Raw genomic sequence first — 18,422 nt, 5'->3', positions numbered from 1 at the left:
GCTCTTCCCCAAGCTCCAATATCACAACAGTCGCCCAAACCGTCATCGGTTTCACAGGTCAATGCACTTTTGCCCCCAACAGAATCACTGTCGCATCCAGATCCGGGCTTATCATCGCATTTACCAAAGCAACCACAGACACATGCACATTCATCACTACCGCCACAGACACCACTGCTACCGCACACACAACCACAGAACGCACAGCCACCAATACTACTACCACAGGCCCAACAGCTACCGCACACACAACCACAGAACGCACAGCCACCACCACTACTACTACCACAGGCCCAACAGCTACCGCACACACAACCACAGAACGCACAGCCACCACCACTACTATTACCACCACAGGCCCAACAGCTACCGCACACACAACCACAGTACGCACAGCCACCACCAATACTACTACCACAGGCCCAACAGCTACCGCACACACAACCACAGAACGCACAGCCACCACCACTACTACCACCACAGGCCCAACAGCTACCGCACACACAACCACAGAACGCACAGCCACCACTACTACTACCACAGAACGCACAGCCACCTCCAAAACCAGTAAATTCAAATGATCTTGATACCTTGAAGGTTTTTCGGGAGTATGGTTCTCAAATGTACCAAAGTGTTGAATTTTGGTTGCAATCATTAAAAATTCCAAGAAACATTGAAAGACTGGAGGAAGTGAAAGAAATCTGGGAAAATGGTGGTGAAGATTGCCCTCCACTTAAAGACTGGACCTGCCAAATGAGGAACTACAAAGGCAAAAATGGAAGCCACACTTCAATTTATAGTCAAAGGAAATGCATTTACAATATATACAAAGAACACAACTTTAATTTGCAAAACATATATAGCAAATATCAAGAGGTAAAACCAGGAAAGATTTACAAACTAGTCAAATCTAGAAAGAAGTGATTTGCATCAATCCTCTAATTCATGAAAAACGAGTGGAACTAAAAGGTCTATTCTCATTCCAACTTTCAAGTTCAAAAAGGTTAACGTTTTATGCTTCAAAGCGAAGTGACTATACCTATGAAACATACACTAAACCATCGTTTTCTTTTCTGGCTGTAAGGATTTTTCATGGGTTTAGTGCCTTTATTAAAAACAGGATTTAACAAAAGACTCCTTTCGAAAAAATTATCCGTGTTAAAAATATGGGCTAAAGAACTGAAATATTGGATACATAGCACTTGTATACACATTAATATTGAAGTTAGAAATCAAGAAACATAATTTATAACATAAATCAAAAAGTGAAGTCAGCTGAAGAATAGCATAAAGCCAGATTAACTAGCGTAGAGGCTTAAACATCCACATTTTATGATCTGATACAGGGCAGCCATCATGGTGCTCTTTTATCATTTGGGCTCTAGCATCTTGAGTGTAGAGCTCAAAGCTATTGGATTTCCTGAAAGGTCAATTTGAAAATACATGGATAGTTGTAAAGTTAAATAAAAGTTTCATTTCCTAGGTCAGTATTTTTGTATGTGAACCAGGCTCTTGGACTTTTAATGACTGGGACACTTAATCTTTAGGGACAAAATGAAGCAAGCACAATTATAATAAAAAGCTGAAGCTTAGATTATGAATAAATACTGATTTCCCTTGCTGATTGTTTGTATAAAACTTGGAACAACTCAATGGTGATTTGGAGGTGAAATTATTAGTAGATATCACAGATGCATAATGCAAATAGCCAAATGAGAAAACAGGTTTTCTATTGACAAACAAATGCCCCACTTGGATCATTCCAAGACAAAAGCAATATGTTATCGCAGACTCAACAGTATGTAATAACATCATATGGAACCTACCATCTTCCTGCCCTTTTAATCGTGCTGTCATCTGCCCCACATCGAGCAGCCCATATAGCAGCTGAACGTCTAATGCTGTGGGTTGTGAACTCCTTATCAAAAAGAGCTTGGCACATCTATTAGGAAAATATCGTATGTCATAATTAACTAGTTCAATTTATTTACTGAAGGAGAAAGGTTCTGTAAGCGGCAAATGTTTGATAAGCTGACATAACATAATTTACCTCAGAAAATATTTTTCTGTACGATGTTACATCTCGGGCAGAGTTGGGATGTAACTTGCGGTTGTTCTTTGCAACCCTGGGGAAAAGGAGTCCTTTTCTTACATCTGTAAAAGGAATGATCAAAAACACATATCATTACCATAAAATTATATATACATTTTTTATTGTGAAACCAATGCATTTTAATCAATCTTTATTCAGCTTCCTGAAGGCAAGTCAAGAAATGTGATTTCTCAGCCTTCTATAAAGGATAAAATCCCCAACTCTTTTTGTAAATTTTAGGGAGCCTTTTCCTTAGCTTGTTTTCCACATGCTCATCAGTTGAAATGAAATGCCATACAACTGATCAAAACTGTACCATGCACTCCTAGATGGATTCCAGTTGCAATTGCAACTGAATACTAGCATAGCATATTTTTAGGCATGACAGCAGGAACATATGAATGCACACACACACAAAAAAAATTGCAATAAAACTATTAATAACAATAATATTTTATTTCAGTGAAAATCTAGTAATTGTCTGAAACTCTATGGTATGGTAGTCATATATAATTAAGATTTAAAAATAACTTGGTATAATAATTTATGGTTGATGACTCTGCCACCTTCCTCAATATAAAATGATACTGGAAGAAAAGTATAATATGCCATTTCATACATGATATAGACTAAATATCAAATTATAATTTTACCTGAAACAAGTAGCCATATTAAAAGAGCAGTAACTGGACATAACTCTGATTTTAGAGGATTAGCCCACAGTGTAAGTGTTACTCCTGAAACATATTTTAATGACATGCATTAGAAAATGTTATTCTTAAATATGTGTTATCCGATCCCATGTACAAAGGCTGGATTGAGTACATAACACACCAGATAAGAGTTATACAGTTATATTTGTTTTACCTGCTCAGGGTAAGTGATATCCAGTGGTTTAGTGCTTTTGTACAACCAGCAGGCTCTCATTTTTTTAATATGTAAAATCATTGCCAATATACAAACCCTAATATATGTTAAAAAGTGAATAAAATGTTTTGCACCTACCTTTAGCTTTCTTATCTGCCTTTGACCACGGCATTTTCACTTCCAATCGCTGTGGCAATTTACCTGATTCAACTGGACAAGAACAGTTGCATATATGTGAAGTATTTCAAAATCAATATGTCAATACAACCAGTAAGTCAATAGAAAATATGATGTAGATGATGCCAATGGGTGTTCTAAATTGACTATATCATGCATGCAAATATGTTTTTCTTGATGATGAGAATGAAATACAATTGCAAGATCATTTCTCCAAAGAGAAAAACACTTATAAAAGACATATAAGACATTTTGACCAGCATATAAGTAGTACTATATAGACTTTTTCTTGTGTTTCATAGAAAGCATTATTTTTAAAATATATGTGAATTTATATGTATATAAATAGATAGATAGTTAAGTAGGATTAAAGGAAACCATAAGACGTAGACAACCAATTACTGCCAAAAATATTTGATAGAACATTTGGGCCTTTGGCTTCAGATCTGTACCTGTACCTGTAGATGTACATGTATTGGTTTTCCTTTCATCCTACATGATTTTTCCCTGACTTGTAAAATTAATATTGTACCTGAATAGTTGGGAGGTAATTTGATGTGTCTCATCTTCAAACGTAGAGGTTCCTCCCCTCGTAAGAATAAGGAAAATGAAAACAAGGTTATAGTCCATAACCACAAGCCACGTAAACCCTGGATATAAAAAAATAAAGCAGAAATAATTTAGGCAATATAGTAATAATAAGAATAATAATGACATATTATACATACTATATTATAGTCTTACATACATATGGAAAACCATATCATGAGCATACCTCAACTGTTTTCAAGCAGTAGTTGCGCATCCGCAACATCTGCTCAAGGGTGAAAGGAGGTGCCTGTTTTGGCTCATAAGGCACCCTCCCACGGCTTGAGTCTCTAGTTGATGGCCTAAGTGACCTTTTAATGAGCTGTCTGATGGTTTGCTTCACATCTGGAAAAAGGAATTATAGTTAATTTGAACAACCTGGAGGATGAGGAATGGTGGGCAAAGAACAAGCAGGGATTAACTCAGGGATACTTTAGGGTGGAAATTCATTTGCTTCACACTTAGTATTTGATGATAAAAAATTTGAGGGAAACCCCTCAGAAAAGATTATAGTATGAAATATTAAGCTATTCATAATGAGGGTACACATTCCAGTTCTGTTTAGGGACGGACCATTAGAATCTTGAAGAGGGGGGGGGGGGGGGGGGCTGGTCAATTTATTTTGTGCAGGAATTTTTTTACCCTTCATTGCTGAGCAGGAATTTTTTTGGAGCTTGCATGAATATTTTTTTCGGCATTTTACCTATACACGATTTTTTTTTCTTTCTTTAAAGTCATGCTCGATTTTTTTTTTTGGTTTTTGCCCAACTCCTCCCTCTAACCCCCCCCCCCCCCCCCCCACCCTCAAAAATCTAATGGTTCGTCCCTTACAATAAGATATTGGTAAAAACATTCAATTCACTAAAAAGTTACCAGATGAGTTCATTGGGTTTCCATGAGGTATGACTCTTTGATTCCCATTGCCGTCTTTCTCTATGGTTTGACTATATGGTCCGGAGTGACCAAATGAGTCAAACCAGTAGCGAAATGCTGCTGCGTGGCCTCTAACTGCTGGAGGCTTGAGGCCTTTGCATTTCAGTGTTCCCAGCTTCTTCCCCTTGGTTTCACTCAGCATTTCTATTAGAACAAATATTTGAATAATTGTGCAAATTAACGTTAAGAACATTATGCTTAAAGGGATGCTATTCTAAACATGTTATAACTGGAATCCCAGCCAGGTACCGTTCTGATGTTTTCAGACGACTCGGATAAATCTGCTAACTCTGACGTTGCTTATCCTCCATAATCATAAGTGGCGGCTGAAAATTAGTGCCAATTTCTTAATAAGACTATTTAGAATAGTTGTGCAAAAAGATTCTGGCACGTTGTGACTATTTCAACCATCAATTAAGCTTATGTACGCAGTGTTCGGATAACATTATGGGAATCAGAGTACCATACACAATATATCATTTGTTATGATAAGACTTACGCAAAAAAAGTCTAGAAAGTCTAAAAAAGTCTAAAAAGGCCTAGCTTTATTAAAAACAATGCAAAAACATTTTCCGAGAAGAATCCTGCTGCACACGTGTATGGAACAATAAGACCAAAGACCATACCAGTACTAACACAACACAACCCGCGATTGACCCCATTTATCTTTTGTTGTAATACATAGCATTGTACTTACGCATGAACGTCTGTATTGTTGCTGCCAAAAATGGCCTTTTGTTTAGCCCAAAAAGAACAGCATCGTCCCCGTTACTTAGAGCGAAATCTTCGAGAGCTATGAGCCGCAACTCGTAAGTCCTAGAAGTTTTTTCATCCAGAGCTTCGGTTCTATTCTTGGCGGCAAGCCTTGCCCCTGCGGCTAAATTTGGGGCAATTAGACCTCTCATGTCCACATCATTGCCGCAGCTTTCAATAAAGCGTAGTACGTTTGGACTTCTGCCCTTATAATTTTTTTTGGCTGCCATTGCTGAATTTTCCAGAGCTGTAGATGCCGCAGTCAATGACAAAGTAAGCCGGATACGAAAGTATTTTTTTATTGACAAGGGTTTCATGACGTAAATATACATAAAGCTCCTCATTGGTAGAAACAGTAGGAATCCTACAGACCTCACGCTGTGAATTACTACAAGCCATACCGGCAGGATAACCACTCATTATCATCAATAATATTGGTTGTTATATACATGAATTTATTGAGTAAAAAGCATTTCCAATCAAACCAATTGGATGATACATTTTTTTTACATGTTTCACATTTTGTTTTGCCTCTTTTGAGCTGTTTATAGTTTGTCTAAAATATTCACCATTTTATTATATTGGTTATATGTATTAACCAATAAGAATGGGTATGCATGACTATACCGTTAATATTTGGTAGTTATAACCATTTTTGTTGGTATAGATTTTACCAAAGAAATAGCCGAAGTCAAATTGGTTATATCAAATTGGTTATAACCAATTTCAAATGGTTGTAACCATTAATATTGGTAGTTTTAACCATTCTTTTTTGGTAAAGTTTTCCCTCCTTCCATGAACCAAAAATAACCAATTATAATTGGTAGTTCCAACCAATTTAGTGAAATGGTTATATTAACCAATAAAAATAGGTATTTATGAGTATACCATTAACAATTGGTTATTACAACCATTTTATTTTGGTTTAGTTTTCCACATCTGCACTGGTTAAAAACTAACCAATTATCATTGGTAGTTTCAACCATTTCTTTTTGGTTAAGGTTTTGCCTGCTCCCACGAACCAAAAATAACCAATTATCATTGGTAGTTCCAACCAATTTTAAATGGTTATAACCATTAATATTGGTCGTTTCAACCAGTCCATTTTTACAGTGTTGGATTGAAGCAGAGGTTAATCAGCGACTTTGTCACTCCTTCTATAACACAGTGCATGGTGCATGTAGTCAACAGCTGTTCCTTTTACTAGGTCGTAATATTTCAATCCTGCAAACCAGCAGGGACCCTTAACTCCTTGTACCAAATGTCCTTGGGCGATAATAATGATATTCATTTACTCAGCATTGCGCAGTCTAACATGCCAATATATGATCGAGTGCGCATTACAAAATACAATATCAAAATCTATTTACAATATGATAAAATTTCCCTACTATTAAGATAGAAATTAAAAATATTTTGTTAAGTGAAAAAATAAATAAAATAAATTAAATAGGTATAGAATTAATAAAATATAAACGATACTAAGTTCTAATCCTAAAACGCTAGTTCAAAAAAATAAGTTTTAAGCATATTTATTAAATTACTGTAAGATTTAGTCAGCCTTATTCCGATAGTCCAGCAATATGATGCAAAAAAATGACATACATGTAATTGTGCACTTTGAGGTAAAAGCACCAAATTTGGCGCGATTACTCTTTACAAGAATCTGGCCTACACTACCCCTCCCTTAAAGGGTAAAAGTTCCCCCCCCCCCCCCCCCCCCACGGACTAATTTAAGTAGGGTTCATGCCTATAACAGATCAGCAGATCTATTACTATACTTTTGCCATGTTGACTGCTGTCTGGATCTTGTCCGCTATGCAAGCATTTTGGATTTTTTTTTACCAAAGCTTGCCCTTACCTACCCCCCCCCCCCCCCCCCCCCCATCATAAGTTTCAGATCCTCCTCACCCCGACAAATCCAAGATAGATTCATAGTTTAAATTTTAAATTAATCATATGATCTAATACTGTAATACTACCATGATTAGTGCTGTCTTAATAATATTTTCTGCATTTTAGATTTTTTTGATCGAAATTTGCCTCACCCTACCCCCTAAGGGTAAAGGGTTGACCCCCCTGGAGAAATATGAGTTCGATTCATAGCTAATATTAATCAGTACATCTAATACTTTAATTCTGTCATATTTGGTGCAGTTTAGAGAAATTGTTCTAGTATTTTAGAATTTTTAATCAAAGTTTGCCTTACCCTACCCCCCAACTGCAAAAGTTGAGACCCCGTTGTGCATCAGCATATGCCTTGGCTTTCCCTTTCTGCTCCGCATCCCTGTCACATGTGTCTTGATCATAACGCCCATGGTAGCTCATGTCAGGTACCTTGCCTTGGATCTTGTGGCCGAACAATACTTCTGCCGGGCTCTTGCCGGTGGTAGTGTGTTCAATAGCCCTGTACTTGAATACATATTTTTGCAGTTCCTTTTTCCAGTTGGTGCCTTCTGCTTGTGCTATTTTGATTTGCTTCAGTAGAGACTTGTTCTGCCTTTCTACTTCTCCATTGGCCTGCACCCACTTGGGCGTGGTTCTAGTGTGCTGGATGCCATTTTGTTCACAGAATACCTTGAATTCTCTACTCTTGAACTGTGGGCCATTCTCTGTCTTAATTGTAGTGGGCAGGCCATGTCTAGCAAACATCCTTTCCATCGCGTCTACGACCTTCTCAGTCACAGTAGACTGCAACACAGCATATTCATAATAGCGACTGTAGTAGTCAACTACAACTAGAATTGAGTGTCCTGATGGGAATGGACCTAAGAGATCTGCCGCCACGTCTCTCCACGGTCCCTCAGGTAGGCTTGTCACCTTCAATGGTTCAGGTGGATCTGGAGTGGCCACCAATTGGCACCCGTGGCACAAGCTGACAGTGTTTCTCTGCTGCCTTATCAATTCCTGGCCACCACACTTTACTTCTTAGATTTTGTTTGGTACCCACTATTCCTAGGTGGCCCTCATGAGCAAGGGCTAGTGCTCGGGCTCAGAGCTTTGAGGGCAGCACAATACAGAGCTTTACCAAGCTTTACACTTCTCATAGTTTCCTGTCGCAATTGCCTGTCTAACAGCTGTCAGTTCTTCATCCTCCACAGACATCTCTTCTATTTCCTGGGTGTCCATGGCGTTAGGGGTGGCGTTGACGGCTACAAATCGTACGTAGTCATCTTCATCTTGCCTTTGCTGTTGTTCTGGCTTTACCAGGCGTGAAAGGGGGTCTGCAATGTTATTTGGCCCTGGGATGTGGATCACTCTGAAGTCATATGGCTGTAGTCGCAATATCCACCTTTCTATTCTAGCGCACGGCTTGGAACGGGGGCTGTATATTGCCTCCAAGGGCTTATGGTCGGTTAAGAGGTCAAACCGCATGCCATAAATGTAAGGGTGAAATTTCTCGCAGGCCCAGACAAGGCCAAGGGCCTCTCGCTCAGTTTGTGAGTATTTTTTCTCGCACTCAGTCAGGCTGCGGCTAGCGTAGCAGATTGGTACACAGTTGCCGTTTTGCTCCTGTACTAACACAGCGCCAAGCCCCACGGGGCTAGCATCTGCCACCACCTTCATGGGTGCTTGCTTGTCAAAATAAGCCAATGTGGCTGCCTTTGCTAAGGCTTCTTTAAGGGACTTGAAGGACTTCCTTTGGTCCGGGCCAAACTGGAAGGGTTCATCTTTCGTTGTCAGTCTTCTCAAGGGTTCTGACATGGTTGCAAATCCAGGGATAAATCTGCTGCTATGACTCACAAAGCCGAGAAAACTTCTCACTTCGGTGGCACTGGTTGGCTCTCTTGCATTTGTAACAGCTCTCACTCTCTCCTCAGTTGGGCCAATACCCTTTTCAGATAGCAGAATGCCTATAAACACTTTCAATGATTATATAAACAAACAAACAGTTGTATGAGTTATAAACACGTGACAAAAATGACATACATTTGTTTAACTGCCGTTTTCTTCGCTCAGAAATTGGTTCTGGAGTGGCAGCAACGTAGGTATAGATACTTTATTGAACTTGGCATTGGCCATCCCTTAAAGCTCTGGTACATGACTCTTCAAGGTGAGCCGAGCACAGCGAGGCTTACTTGCTTAATGGCTTCTGAAAATCATACCCATTACCCATTTCTACTGAATAGCTGGATCAGAAGGAAACTGATGCATTTTTGCATTAGGTGTAAAAGTGGTATTTTTACAGCTTCGCTGATTTGGAGCACCAGTGACACAATATCTTCCTCTTCTCCGAGTTGGTCTGTTCTCTGCCATTTTGTTTGCAAGAGTTAATTACCGAGAACGGAGGCAATAAGCCATATACTTCCCTGTGGCCCTTGGGATATATAGGCTTATTACTGACGTTCTCGGTAATTAAGTATTTTATTTATCAATTGAGAAGGTTTTCTATCAAATGTTGCTCATTATAAATAAGAGGTCTATATATAGTTATTAACTGGGTTAATAACTAACTATATACAGTCACTTCTCACGATTACGGACACCCTCGGGACCGTAATTTAGTATCCGCAATAGCGAGAGTCCGTAATAGCGGGGTGCGGGAAAAAAAACACTCATATTTTTCTTGAAATTGTTTAATTTGAATATATAACAACTATCACTATTGTTAATCACATAAAACAAGCAATATAGAATCAAAACTATGACAATTATTCTAATATTAAGCAAACTTTAACTTTATAAGATTGTATGAAAACTATGAATAGAATTAAAAGTTGCATGGTACAGTACTATAGTAGACTGTACTCTGACTCTTCTAATATTTAAAAAAGCTATCGATTGTGCTTTGGCGTGATTGTTTTTTGAGTGCACTTTCTGCTACTTTATTGCTTAAACTTGTAAACTCAGTAGCAATCGTAGTCAGCCCACGCTGAACAAGAAATACTTCAATATCTCTCACAGACGCCATCACATCACGATAGCTCTTGAGGCTTGTGGCTGGAGGGATCTCATAGTCGTTATCGTCATCATCGTTGTTGTTGTCATCATCATTTGATATGACTTCCGTGTCCACTGAAGTGTTTAACGAATCTAATAATTGCTGTTCGCTATCGATGCAGTATCAAATCGGAACTTCGTGATCTAATTGAAGATACATTTCTGAGTTAATGGCGCTTCCAGGTGCAACCTCTCAACTTAAGCACTCCAAGTCCTCATCGAGATCAGCAAAAGGATCTTCCTTCTCGTCTTGGATTTGTGCACCGCTTGAAATCCCTCCAGCAGTAAAACTTTTGGATATTCAGTGTAACCTAGCTTCTCGGCGACTTTTGTGGGAAATTCTCAAATCTTTGGACAGTCGACAGGAATTCGTTGGTCGTTTTTCTTTTTATAACACTCCCAGGCAGTGTCGTTTGGATCAGAGAACTGAGAAGTGCGGTTTCTTTTCTTGGGGAAGTCCCTTTTCAAATTCTTCTCTAACAGATTCCTTGTTTTTGATGATGTTACTTATTTACGTCTTCCCGCACGTGTACTTTTCAGCAAGCTTACATATCCACACAGAACCATTGCTATTTTCATATTCTTCAACAATTTGGAATTTCTTATTCAGAGACAGTTCATTCCTAGATCTTTTTGTTGATTTCTCTTTAGGCATGATACCTCTGTAGCAGAAATAAAGACAGCGGAAATAGAGACTAAAGTATGTAGGTGTATCAGTTGACGATCAATGCTAAAATAATGTAACTGCGAATGTGTGAAATCTGGTGACATCACTGAAAAGCAAGCATTGTTTGACAGCATTCTTCCAGTCACACTTACAGTAGTATCAGTAGAACAGAGATAATCTAAGCGTTATTCAAGCCATGGCTGATTAAGACACTAACGAAGAATTCAAGTCGTAGTACTCGTGGATGAGAGGACCCCACGCTTACAAAGATGTATTCCAGCCTCAGATAAATCAAACATTAACTCTTCAGAGAGAACCAGAAAGTGCAAAAGATAAGCATGCATTTGTAATAACGGAGAATAATGGAAGAATTGTTGGCCAAATTCCTTTTTGCTTGCAGCAGGAACATCACAGCAAATGGCTAGTAGTACAACTTTAATTTTCCAGTTGCCATCTGGAATAATCCTCTCATCGAAAATAACACCGTCCCATAAATCAGTCAACTCACTCACTAAGGGCTGAAGAAATGATGTTCCCTTTGGGCTCGTGGACCTAGAATGATGCCAACCACTAAGACATTTTGAAATTGAAATCTTTCTTGGTTTCTTTTGCCTCTGTGTCGTAGGACTTGATCATCGCGATATAGCCTGCTATGAAACTTACCATATCTAAAGAGTTTAAATCTGCACTACTTGATGACATACCTGGAACGAAGTCTTGGGGCTAGTCTATGGTCCGTTTCTTGGCATCTTTACCCTTGTTTTTTGTAGCTGTATCCCCAGGGAGTGTGGTACCTTGTTTTAAACGTAACACTTTCAACTCAAGCTGAAGTTTTTCTTTCTGCAATTTGTCAAGTTCAAGCTCAAGTTCAAGCTGTGCTAAGGATAAACGTTTGGTCCAAGTTGTTGTTCTTGAAGTAGTCGGAGGCGGTAGAGTAGGATAGTTTGCCTCGTCAATGTCGAGATCCTCGAGTTGATCAAGTTGTTCAAATAAGGTTGATTGTTCACGTGGTGTTTTTTGTTTTACGGTTGAAAGCGATTTCTTGGACATTGTTGGTGATTTGAGCTTGAAACGATATTGTCCTAGATTGTGCTAGATATTGTCTGTCGATGAGAGGATGTTTGCTCGGTTTGGTTTGGTTTGACAAAAGAGAGAAAGGGCTGGCTGGACTCCGCGGCTGGCTAGTGTGCGAGACTTAATGAGCGTGAGACATGGAGCAGGGAATGGAACGCAATATCTGGCCAGTTCTTTCTCTGGTAATCACCCATCATCACCTATGGTTATCATGGTACCATTATCACTAAATATACGACTCTACATTTGCATTTTGTATGCTTGTATGGCGGAAACCAATCCACATTTATCATCACTGCCAAATTTCTAATCTTAGAAAAGTATTTCTTCCCATCAGAATCAAGAAATTCCTTCCAGATTTTCCCTTCGTATCCATCCCCCATTTTATCCTCTTCAATTCCGTTCCGCCATTGTTCGCACTTTTCTGTGAAACCAGGTCCTGATAATAAAGACTTTAAGGAAGAAACCAGTGGCTTGAAACAATACACTCTCTTGGGCGAGAGATAAAGGGAACCAGATTTTTATCTAACTTTTTTTATTTAATATTATTTTATTTATTAACAAACATAAATTATGAGTACACATAACAAATAATACAAATAATTACAAATAGTGGTTACAGATGGTGCTACGTAGCAAGAGTGTTGTTGATATAGCGGACAGTTAAATTGAAGATGTTCTTAGGTAACTTTGACTGGGCAGTGGACCAAAGTTTATTTAGCTCCAGCATAGAGAATTTAAGGACAATAGAAAAGAAAGATCCTTGAACAGTTAGCCTGTTTAGTAGTTTATCCTCTTGTGAAGAATGGAAGTCTTTAAGAACTTCCTTTGTAGATTTGTAAATGTCATACTGAATGTTTTTGTCGTTACTATTTGAGTTCCAGAGATGTTTCACTGAGTCATTAGTAGATGTTTTTAAAGCTCTGCGCAAAACTGTTTGACATTGAGTGAACTTGATAGACAGAGGAACAATGTTCAGACCAAATTTGTTTTTAGGAAGGAAAATATTACTCAGCGAGCCAGATACAGGAATATCTAGGCATTTACGAATATACTTGTTAACAGAAGAATCAAGATTTTCTTTAATCCAAGTTATGGAGAGGTCAGATACAGTAAAGTGCCAGAATATTTTGGAGAGCACGAAGCGATTATACAGCAGCAGTTTATTCTTAAGATGAAGAGGCTTTAGATCAATGGTGGACATCATATCATCTGTTTCGGAAATGAGCTCTGATTTGTGTTTTTGGTTTCACATTTCGAAATCAAAGTATCTGCCTAGGTAACGAAAAAAGTCATTGATGTTAACACGAGGAATAAGATCATTGTTGATTAAGAGTTTCGGAAGGTACTGGACTGATTTGGTTGAGCACTTTTTGATGCCAAAAGTAGAGCATTTGTCAACCCTAATTATCATATCCGCCCATTGACACCAAATAGACCGATCCAAGGTTAATGGACGCCATCTTGCCGGGGGTGCAAAATCATTGGGGCGAGCGCGCGGCCAACGCATGGCGGACGCATCGACGCATCATTATGCCAAAACATGCTCGCTGTTGCGTTGGTTATTGTGATAATGACAAGCGGTTTCCCAATCTTTGGACTGTAAGATCGCATGTTAAAGTCCTGAAGTTCCATAAGTGGCCAAGAACACCGCAATTAGCCGCATTGTGGCGAAAACAAATCGCCAAAGGTCGAGGTGATGACTTCGATCCAAAGCCGGGAGCGCAAGGGACATTTGTCTGTTCAAACCATTTTCCCGAAGGCAAGAGAACACCAGATAACTCTAAAACCGACTATCCAACGTTATTTATTACCCTCAGTGATTTTTTGAAGGCTCAATCACCCAAAAAAAAAAACAAAACTAGAGAGCGTTTAGAGAGCGAAAATTCAGTAAGTGACAAGTGAGGTGACAAATGACCATGAGTGTGATTCAAGGGACGAAGAGGATTTTGATTTTCAAGTTCCAATGCACTTTGAACAAATAACCAGGGAAGCAGACGTTAAGACATTTACTGGTCTACCGTCTACCAAAGCATTCAAATGTATTTTTGAATATTTATTGTCTAGAACGCAAAATATGCAGTACTGGCGCGGGCCAAAACAAACTGCGAAGGAAGCGCCGAAGAAAGCTCCTGGTCTAGTAACAAAAGGTGGCCCAGGCCCAGGACGCAAGCTAGACTTACAGCAAGAATTTCTGTTAACATTGATAAAACTTAAATTGGGCCTCATTAATGAAGACTTGGCATTTAGATTTATGGTTTCCTCAACTATGGTCAGCAGTGTTTTTATAACTTGGGTTAAACTGATGTCAAAAGAGCTTTCAGTCTTGATTATATGGCCAAGCAAACAATAAGTCAAGAACACACTGCCATCATGCTTCAAGAAACTTTATCCTAAAGTGAGATGCATTATAGATTGTTTCGAGTGTTTTACAGAAACCCCTAGTGGTTTAAGCCTTGCTGCTGCACTGTGGATTGAATACAAACATCACTACACATGTAAAGTATTGGTAGCCATCACCCCTACATGTGCTATTTCATATGTATCCCCAAGCTATGGAGGGAGGGCATCAGATGCTTTTATTGTCAGGGGTTGTGGCTTTTTGAACCTCATTGAGCCTTAAGATGAAATGATGGCCGACCAAGGTTTCAAAATCAAAGAAGACCTGATGATGTCCATGGCAACATTATGCATACCACCAAGTTGCGCTGCCTCTATGCAGATGCTACCATCTGATGTCAAGAAGACATCAAACATTGCCAATGTTAGAATTTATGTTGAGCAAGCTATTGGTCGAGTTAAACTATTCCGTATTTTGAAACATGAACTACCAATAACCTTACTACCTCTAGTAGATGATATTGGTAGAGTATGCTGTGCTTTGTGCAATTTACTTCCCACGCTTTGTGAGTAACTAACATTCATTTGATAGAGTGATTTTCATTGAACTATGAAACGATTACTTTAAGGCTAATAGGTACTATAATAGACACTAGTAGAACCTAAGTCCATTGCATTCACTATAAGTAATTGTTTCAAAGTCTGATGAAAAGCACTCTAGTGTTTATTTTGAATACAGAGTAAATACACTGCACCCATGAAATTAGATGTAACTTCAAGCAATTAGAAGACTTGATATGAATAACGTCCATTTAATCATGGTTCATGTATCTTTACTCTAGTTAATTAAGATAGACAATATTGAATTCCATTGTGCTTTTAATGTCACAATACAAGTACCCATCATTCATTGTTACTGTTTGAAATGAGTGGACTAAGCAAAAAAGATTGCTTTATCACTGTATTGTATAATACCCCAAATGTGGTATAATTTAACTGTAACAAGAGTACAGAGAAAAAATTTAAGGGTCAATTCATACAAGCCCTAAGGAATTCGTATTCCCAACAATAGGAATAGAACAATAGAATATGTACAGATGTTTAAATTTCAAATTCACATTTGTATGCATTCAAACATTTTTATCTATTTCTTATGTTATAGAAGCATTTCATGCAAGTACATCTGATCACTAAGGCAGACCAAAATTGATGAATTGGTTTGAAGTGATTACCACAATATACATGCAAAATAACTTGAAATGACAATTACACAAATTATACAATAATATTATATAAATCATAAAAATGTTCCAGTTAATGGTAATGGATATTTGCATATTTACAGCACAAAAGATTATCAATATTATTTATATTGAAAGAAATGAAATAAATACACTTTCAGCATACATATCTGTGTTTTTGTCCTATTTCATGGGTTGCAGTGTTGGCACACTAAGTCTGCTGAGTTCGTAATGTTTTCATGATTACTGCGCCATGCATGGACAGCTTTCTTACAAATTGTACAAATGTGTTCCCGACCCACAGGAACACTTTGTAGTAAACATACACTACATAGATTTACAGTGTCAACAACATGCAAACCACTAGTTGATGGTATTCCAATGTCCAGGGTAGTAGTTAAATTGTCTGCCAAATCCTCTTCAATGTCACAAGAATTGCTAGCTGTAGGTACATTGTTGAAATCACTATCACTGTCGGATGCACTGTCAATATCTGCAATATCAACCAGACAGCTATAGCAGACCCATGATTCCATTGAATCTGCAACTTCCTCTGAGAGACCAGCACAGGGAAGGTGCCACCAAGTATTACAGTTGTCACAAGAAATTGTTGATCTCAGGAGGCTCTAGTATAATGCTGTCACACTTTGGACACTTGTATATATCTCTATACCCTAACAGGCAGGGCAAAACATACGTCTTGTAGAACAGAGTAATGTTATTTACTACAATGTTACAAAATTCTCTGTCCAACTCCACCCTCTCATACATTGGCTTATGTCCCTTAGTCCACACAATAAAAAAACCATGGTCAGTGCCAGTAACCCACATCTGTGCTTGCATCTGAGTATAATACTTGTGAGAGCGCTTTAGCCTGGGTCTGCCCTCCATTTCTTCTAGAAAATCTACGCGTTTGTAGGTGGCCTCTAGATTGATGTCCTCATCTTTCACTGAGAATGGACATTTGACCTCAAGTATAGCTGGATTACAACAATCACAAATAAACATTCCATCTGGAGAGGCAGCAAGGAATGGATAATCAGGCTTTATAAATAAGCCACATTGTTTGAATCCATTCATTCCATTTGCATGTTGGGATGCAACATCAGACATAAACGCTTTAATAGCATCTTTCTCGTGGTCATTTCCCCCATTGAATTTGGGGTAAATGTGAATTGTCATCACCCTTGTTCAAAATGTTGAACACTAGAGGAGTATATGTCCCTTTGTTCTTTCTATGTGATCGAAGAATAGTCTCCATTTTAGTATGGTGTTGATTGAAGGTTGAGGCAGTGATTCGCCCTTCTCTTTGTTTGAACCATCCTTGGTAGCAGCTTTGCCCTCTAGTCTCAACTTCAATCCTTTTCACTGGATCCCTTGACATTTGGCAATATTCTAGAAATGAAGGGGCTACTTCTTCGCAGCTTTTATTTTTCATATCATTGAAATATATAAAAGCTGCAGCTCTCTCCTTAAGAGGCTGAGGGAGACCATCATCCCTGGCATGTTCTATAGAACTCAGGACACAAGATGATGGCTCACACTCCTTGATTGTGCTGAGCAAATCAGACACTCTCTCGTCAGTAAGCACTCTTTCATTTCACTCCATTTTTGGTTTCCTTGGGTCAAAGTGCTTCCTTAGCTCTTGTTCCATTTCAGGATCATTGTTATTGTCCTTTCGTGTTTTCTTATGCTTTATGAAGTTGAGATTTCTAATCTGGCTTGGGGTGACCTCTTTCTTTGTCCCCCTATTCCATCCTTGAGGAATGCTGGTGCATGAGGGTGATATGTAGTCCTTTTTTAAGGCATAGTTTACTTAATAAAGTAAGGCAATCACATGGTTACATGCCTCACTAGTCCCAGCAATGCATATGCACCATGAGGTCAAGATCTTGGCCCTATCTTTTGGTCCCTCGGTGCAAATCCACACTTGATGTGGATCTTCATTGAGTCTTTGTGATGGCGATACATTTCCTCTTAAAAACATAAAGTTGTTATGAACAGCATGGTAAACAGTGTCTACAAATCCGCTAAGCCAGTAAGAGTATGCTTTCTGGTCCTTGTATTTACCGATATACTCCACATCAACTGCTTTCACTCGTAGGATATAGCTGAAAAGCATGCCATCATCAATTTGTGGCCATTTTTGAACATTATCGTTCTACACTTCGGTTCGTAGCGTGTTTGGGTCAATGTTAATGTGGTGTTTCGCAAGTCTTTGCTGGTACTCTTCTTTTAGTTTCTTGTTGATTTCTTCTTGAGAAAACTTCTTTGGTGCTTTAAGTTCGTAGGCACCGAATGCTCTTGCCACAAGCTCAGCTTTTTTGCCTGTTTGTTTCAATCCACGAAGTGCTAGAAAGTCCTTAAGCGAGTTGACAGTCCAGTTCACGAAGTCTTCGTATTCTAGCTTTTCTTCTGCCTGTCTCAGCATCGACTACGACATAAAAACCATCCAATATAATAAATGATGTCTTTTGGATGAAGTGGTGGACTTTTTAAAGGCTATATAATGTAGAAAACTAGCGAAATATTTGAAGATAAAAGAGCAAGAATTGATGGCGGTATATGATTTCTATTGTTGTATGTGTGTTTGGCCGCGCGCTCGCCCCAATGCCTTTGCACCCCCGGCAATATGGCGTCCATTAACCTTGGATCGGTCTATTAAGAAAAGATTAAGAAGCTGTTGGTTTTTTGATTCCTGGCCGCTGATAACAGATGCATCATCTGCAAACTGGAACCAATGAAGAGG

General features: G+C 38.7%; 1 protein-coding gene and 2 pseudogenes across 1 annotated transcript; 1 reads left to right on the top strand and 2 right to left on the bottom strand.

Annotated features, from left to right (window-relative positions):
* Positions 1 to 1,987: 1,987 nt before the first annotated feature.
* On the bottom strand, positions 1,988 to 5,808 carry LOC148908239 (uncharacterized). Its single transcript, XM_089035818.1, has 7 exons — positions 5,355 to 5,808; positions 4,598 to 4,801; positions 3,912 to 4,069; positions 3,669 to 3,786; positions 3,098 to 3,169; positions 2,746 to 2,829; positions 1,988 to 2,154 (listed from the first exon to the last, which is right to left on the bottom strand). Exons 1-7 carry the CDS (start codon positions 5,752 to 5,754, stop codon positions 1,988 to 1,990), a joined length of 1,203 nt encoding a protein of 400 aa, XP_088891944.1. The 5' UTR covers positions 5,755 to 5,808.
* Positions 5,809 to 13,625: 7,817 nt separating this feature from the next.
* Positions 13,626 to 15,006, top strand: LOC116308561 (uncharacterized; annotated as a pseudogene).
* An 855-nt stretch (positions 15,007 to 15,861) lies between these two features.
* Positions 15,862 to 18,104, bottom strand: LOC116294705 (uncharacterized; annotated as a pseudogene).
* Between the last annotated feature and the right edge of the window lie 318 nt (positions 18,105 to 18,422).

The sequence above is a fragment of the Actinia tenebrosa genome, unplaced genomic scaffold (genome assembly GCF_029948245.1).
Source record: "Actinia tenebrosa isolate PJP-AT-01 unplaced genomic scaffold, QUT_ActTen_1.0 PGA_scaffold3__52_contigs__length_22856419, whole genome shotgun sequence".
Classification (NCBI taxonomy): Eukaryota; Metazoa; Cnidaria; class Anthozoa; order Actiniaria; family Actiniidae; genus Actinia; species Actinia tenebrosa.
This window is presented reverse-complemented; position numbering and strand designations above follow the sequence as displayed.

Coding starts and splice junctions, on each gene's coding strand:
- LOC148908239 (XM_089035818.1), bottom strand. CDS start 5,754: ATGAGGAGCTTTATGTATATTTACGTCATGAAACCCTTGTCAATAAAA. Junction 4,802..5,354: donor AACAATACAGACGTTCATGC/GTAAGTACAATG, acceptor TTGTTCTAATAG/AAATGCTGAGTGAAACCAAG. Junction 3,787..3,911: donor ACTGCTTGAAAACAGTTGAG/GTATGCTCATGA, acceptor TTTTATATCCAG/GGTTTACGTGGCTTGTGGTT.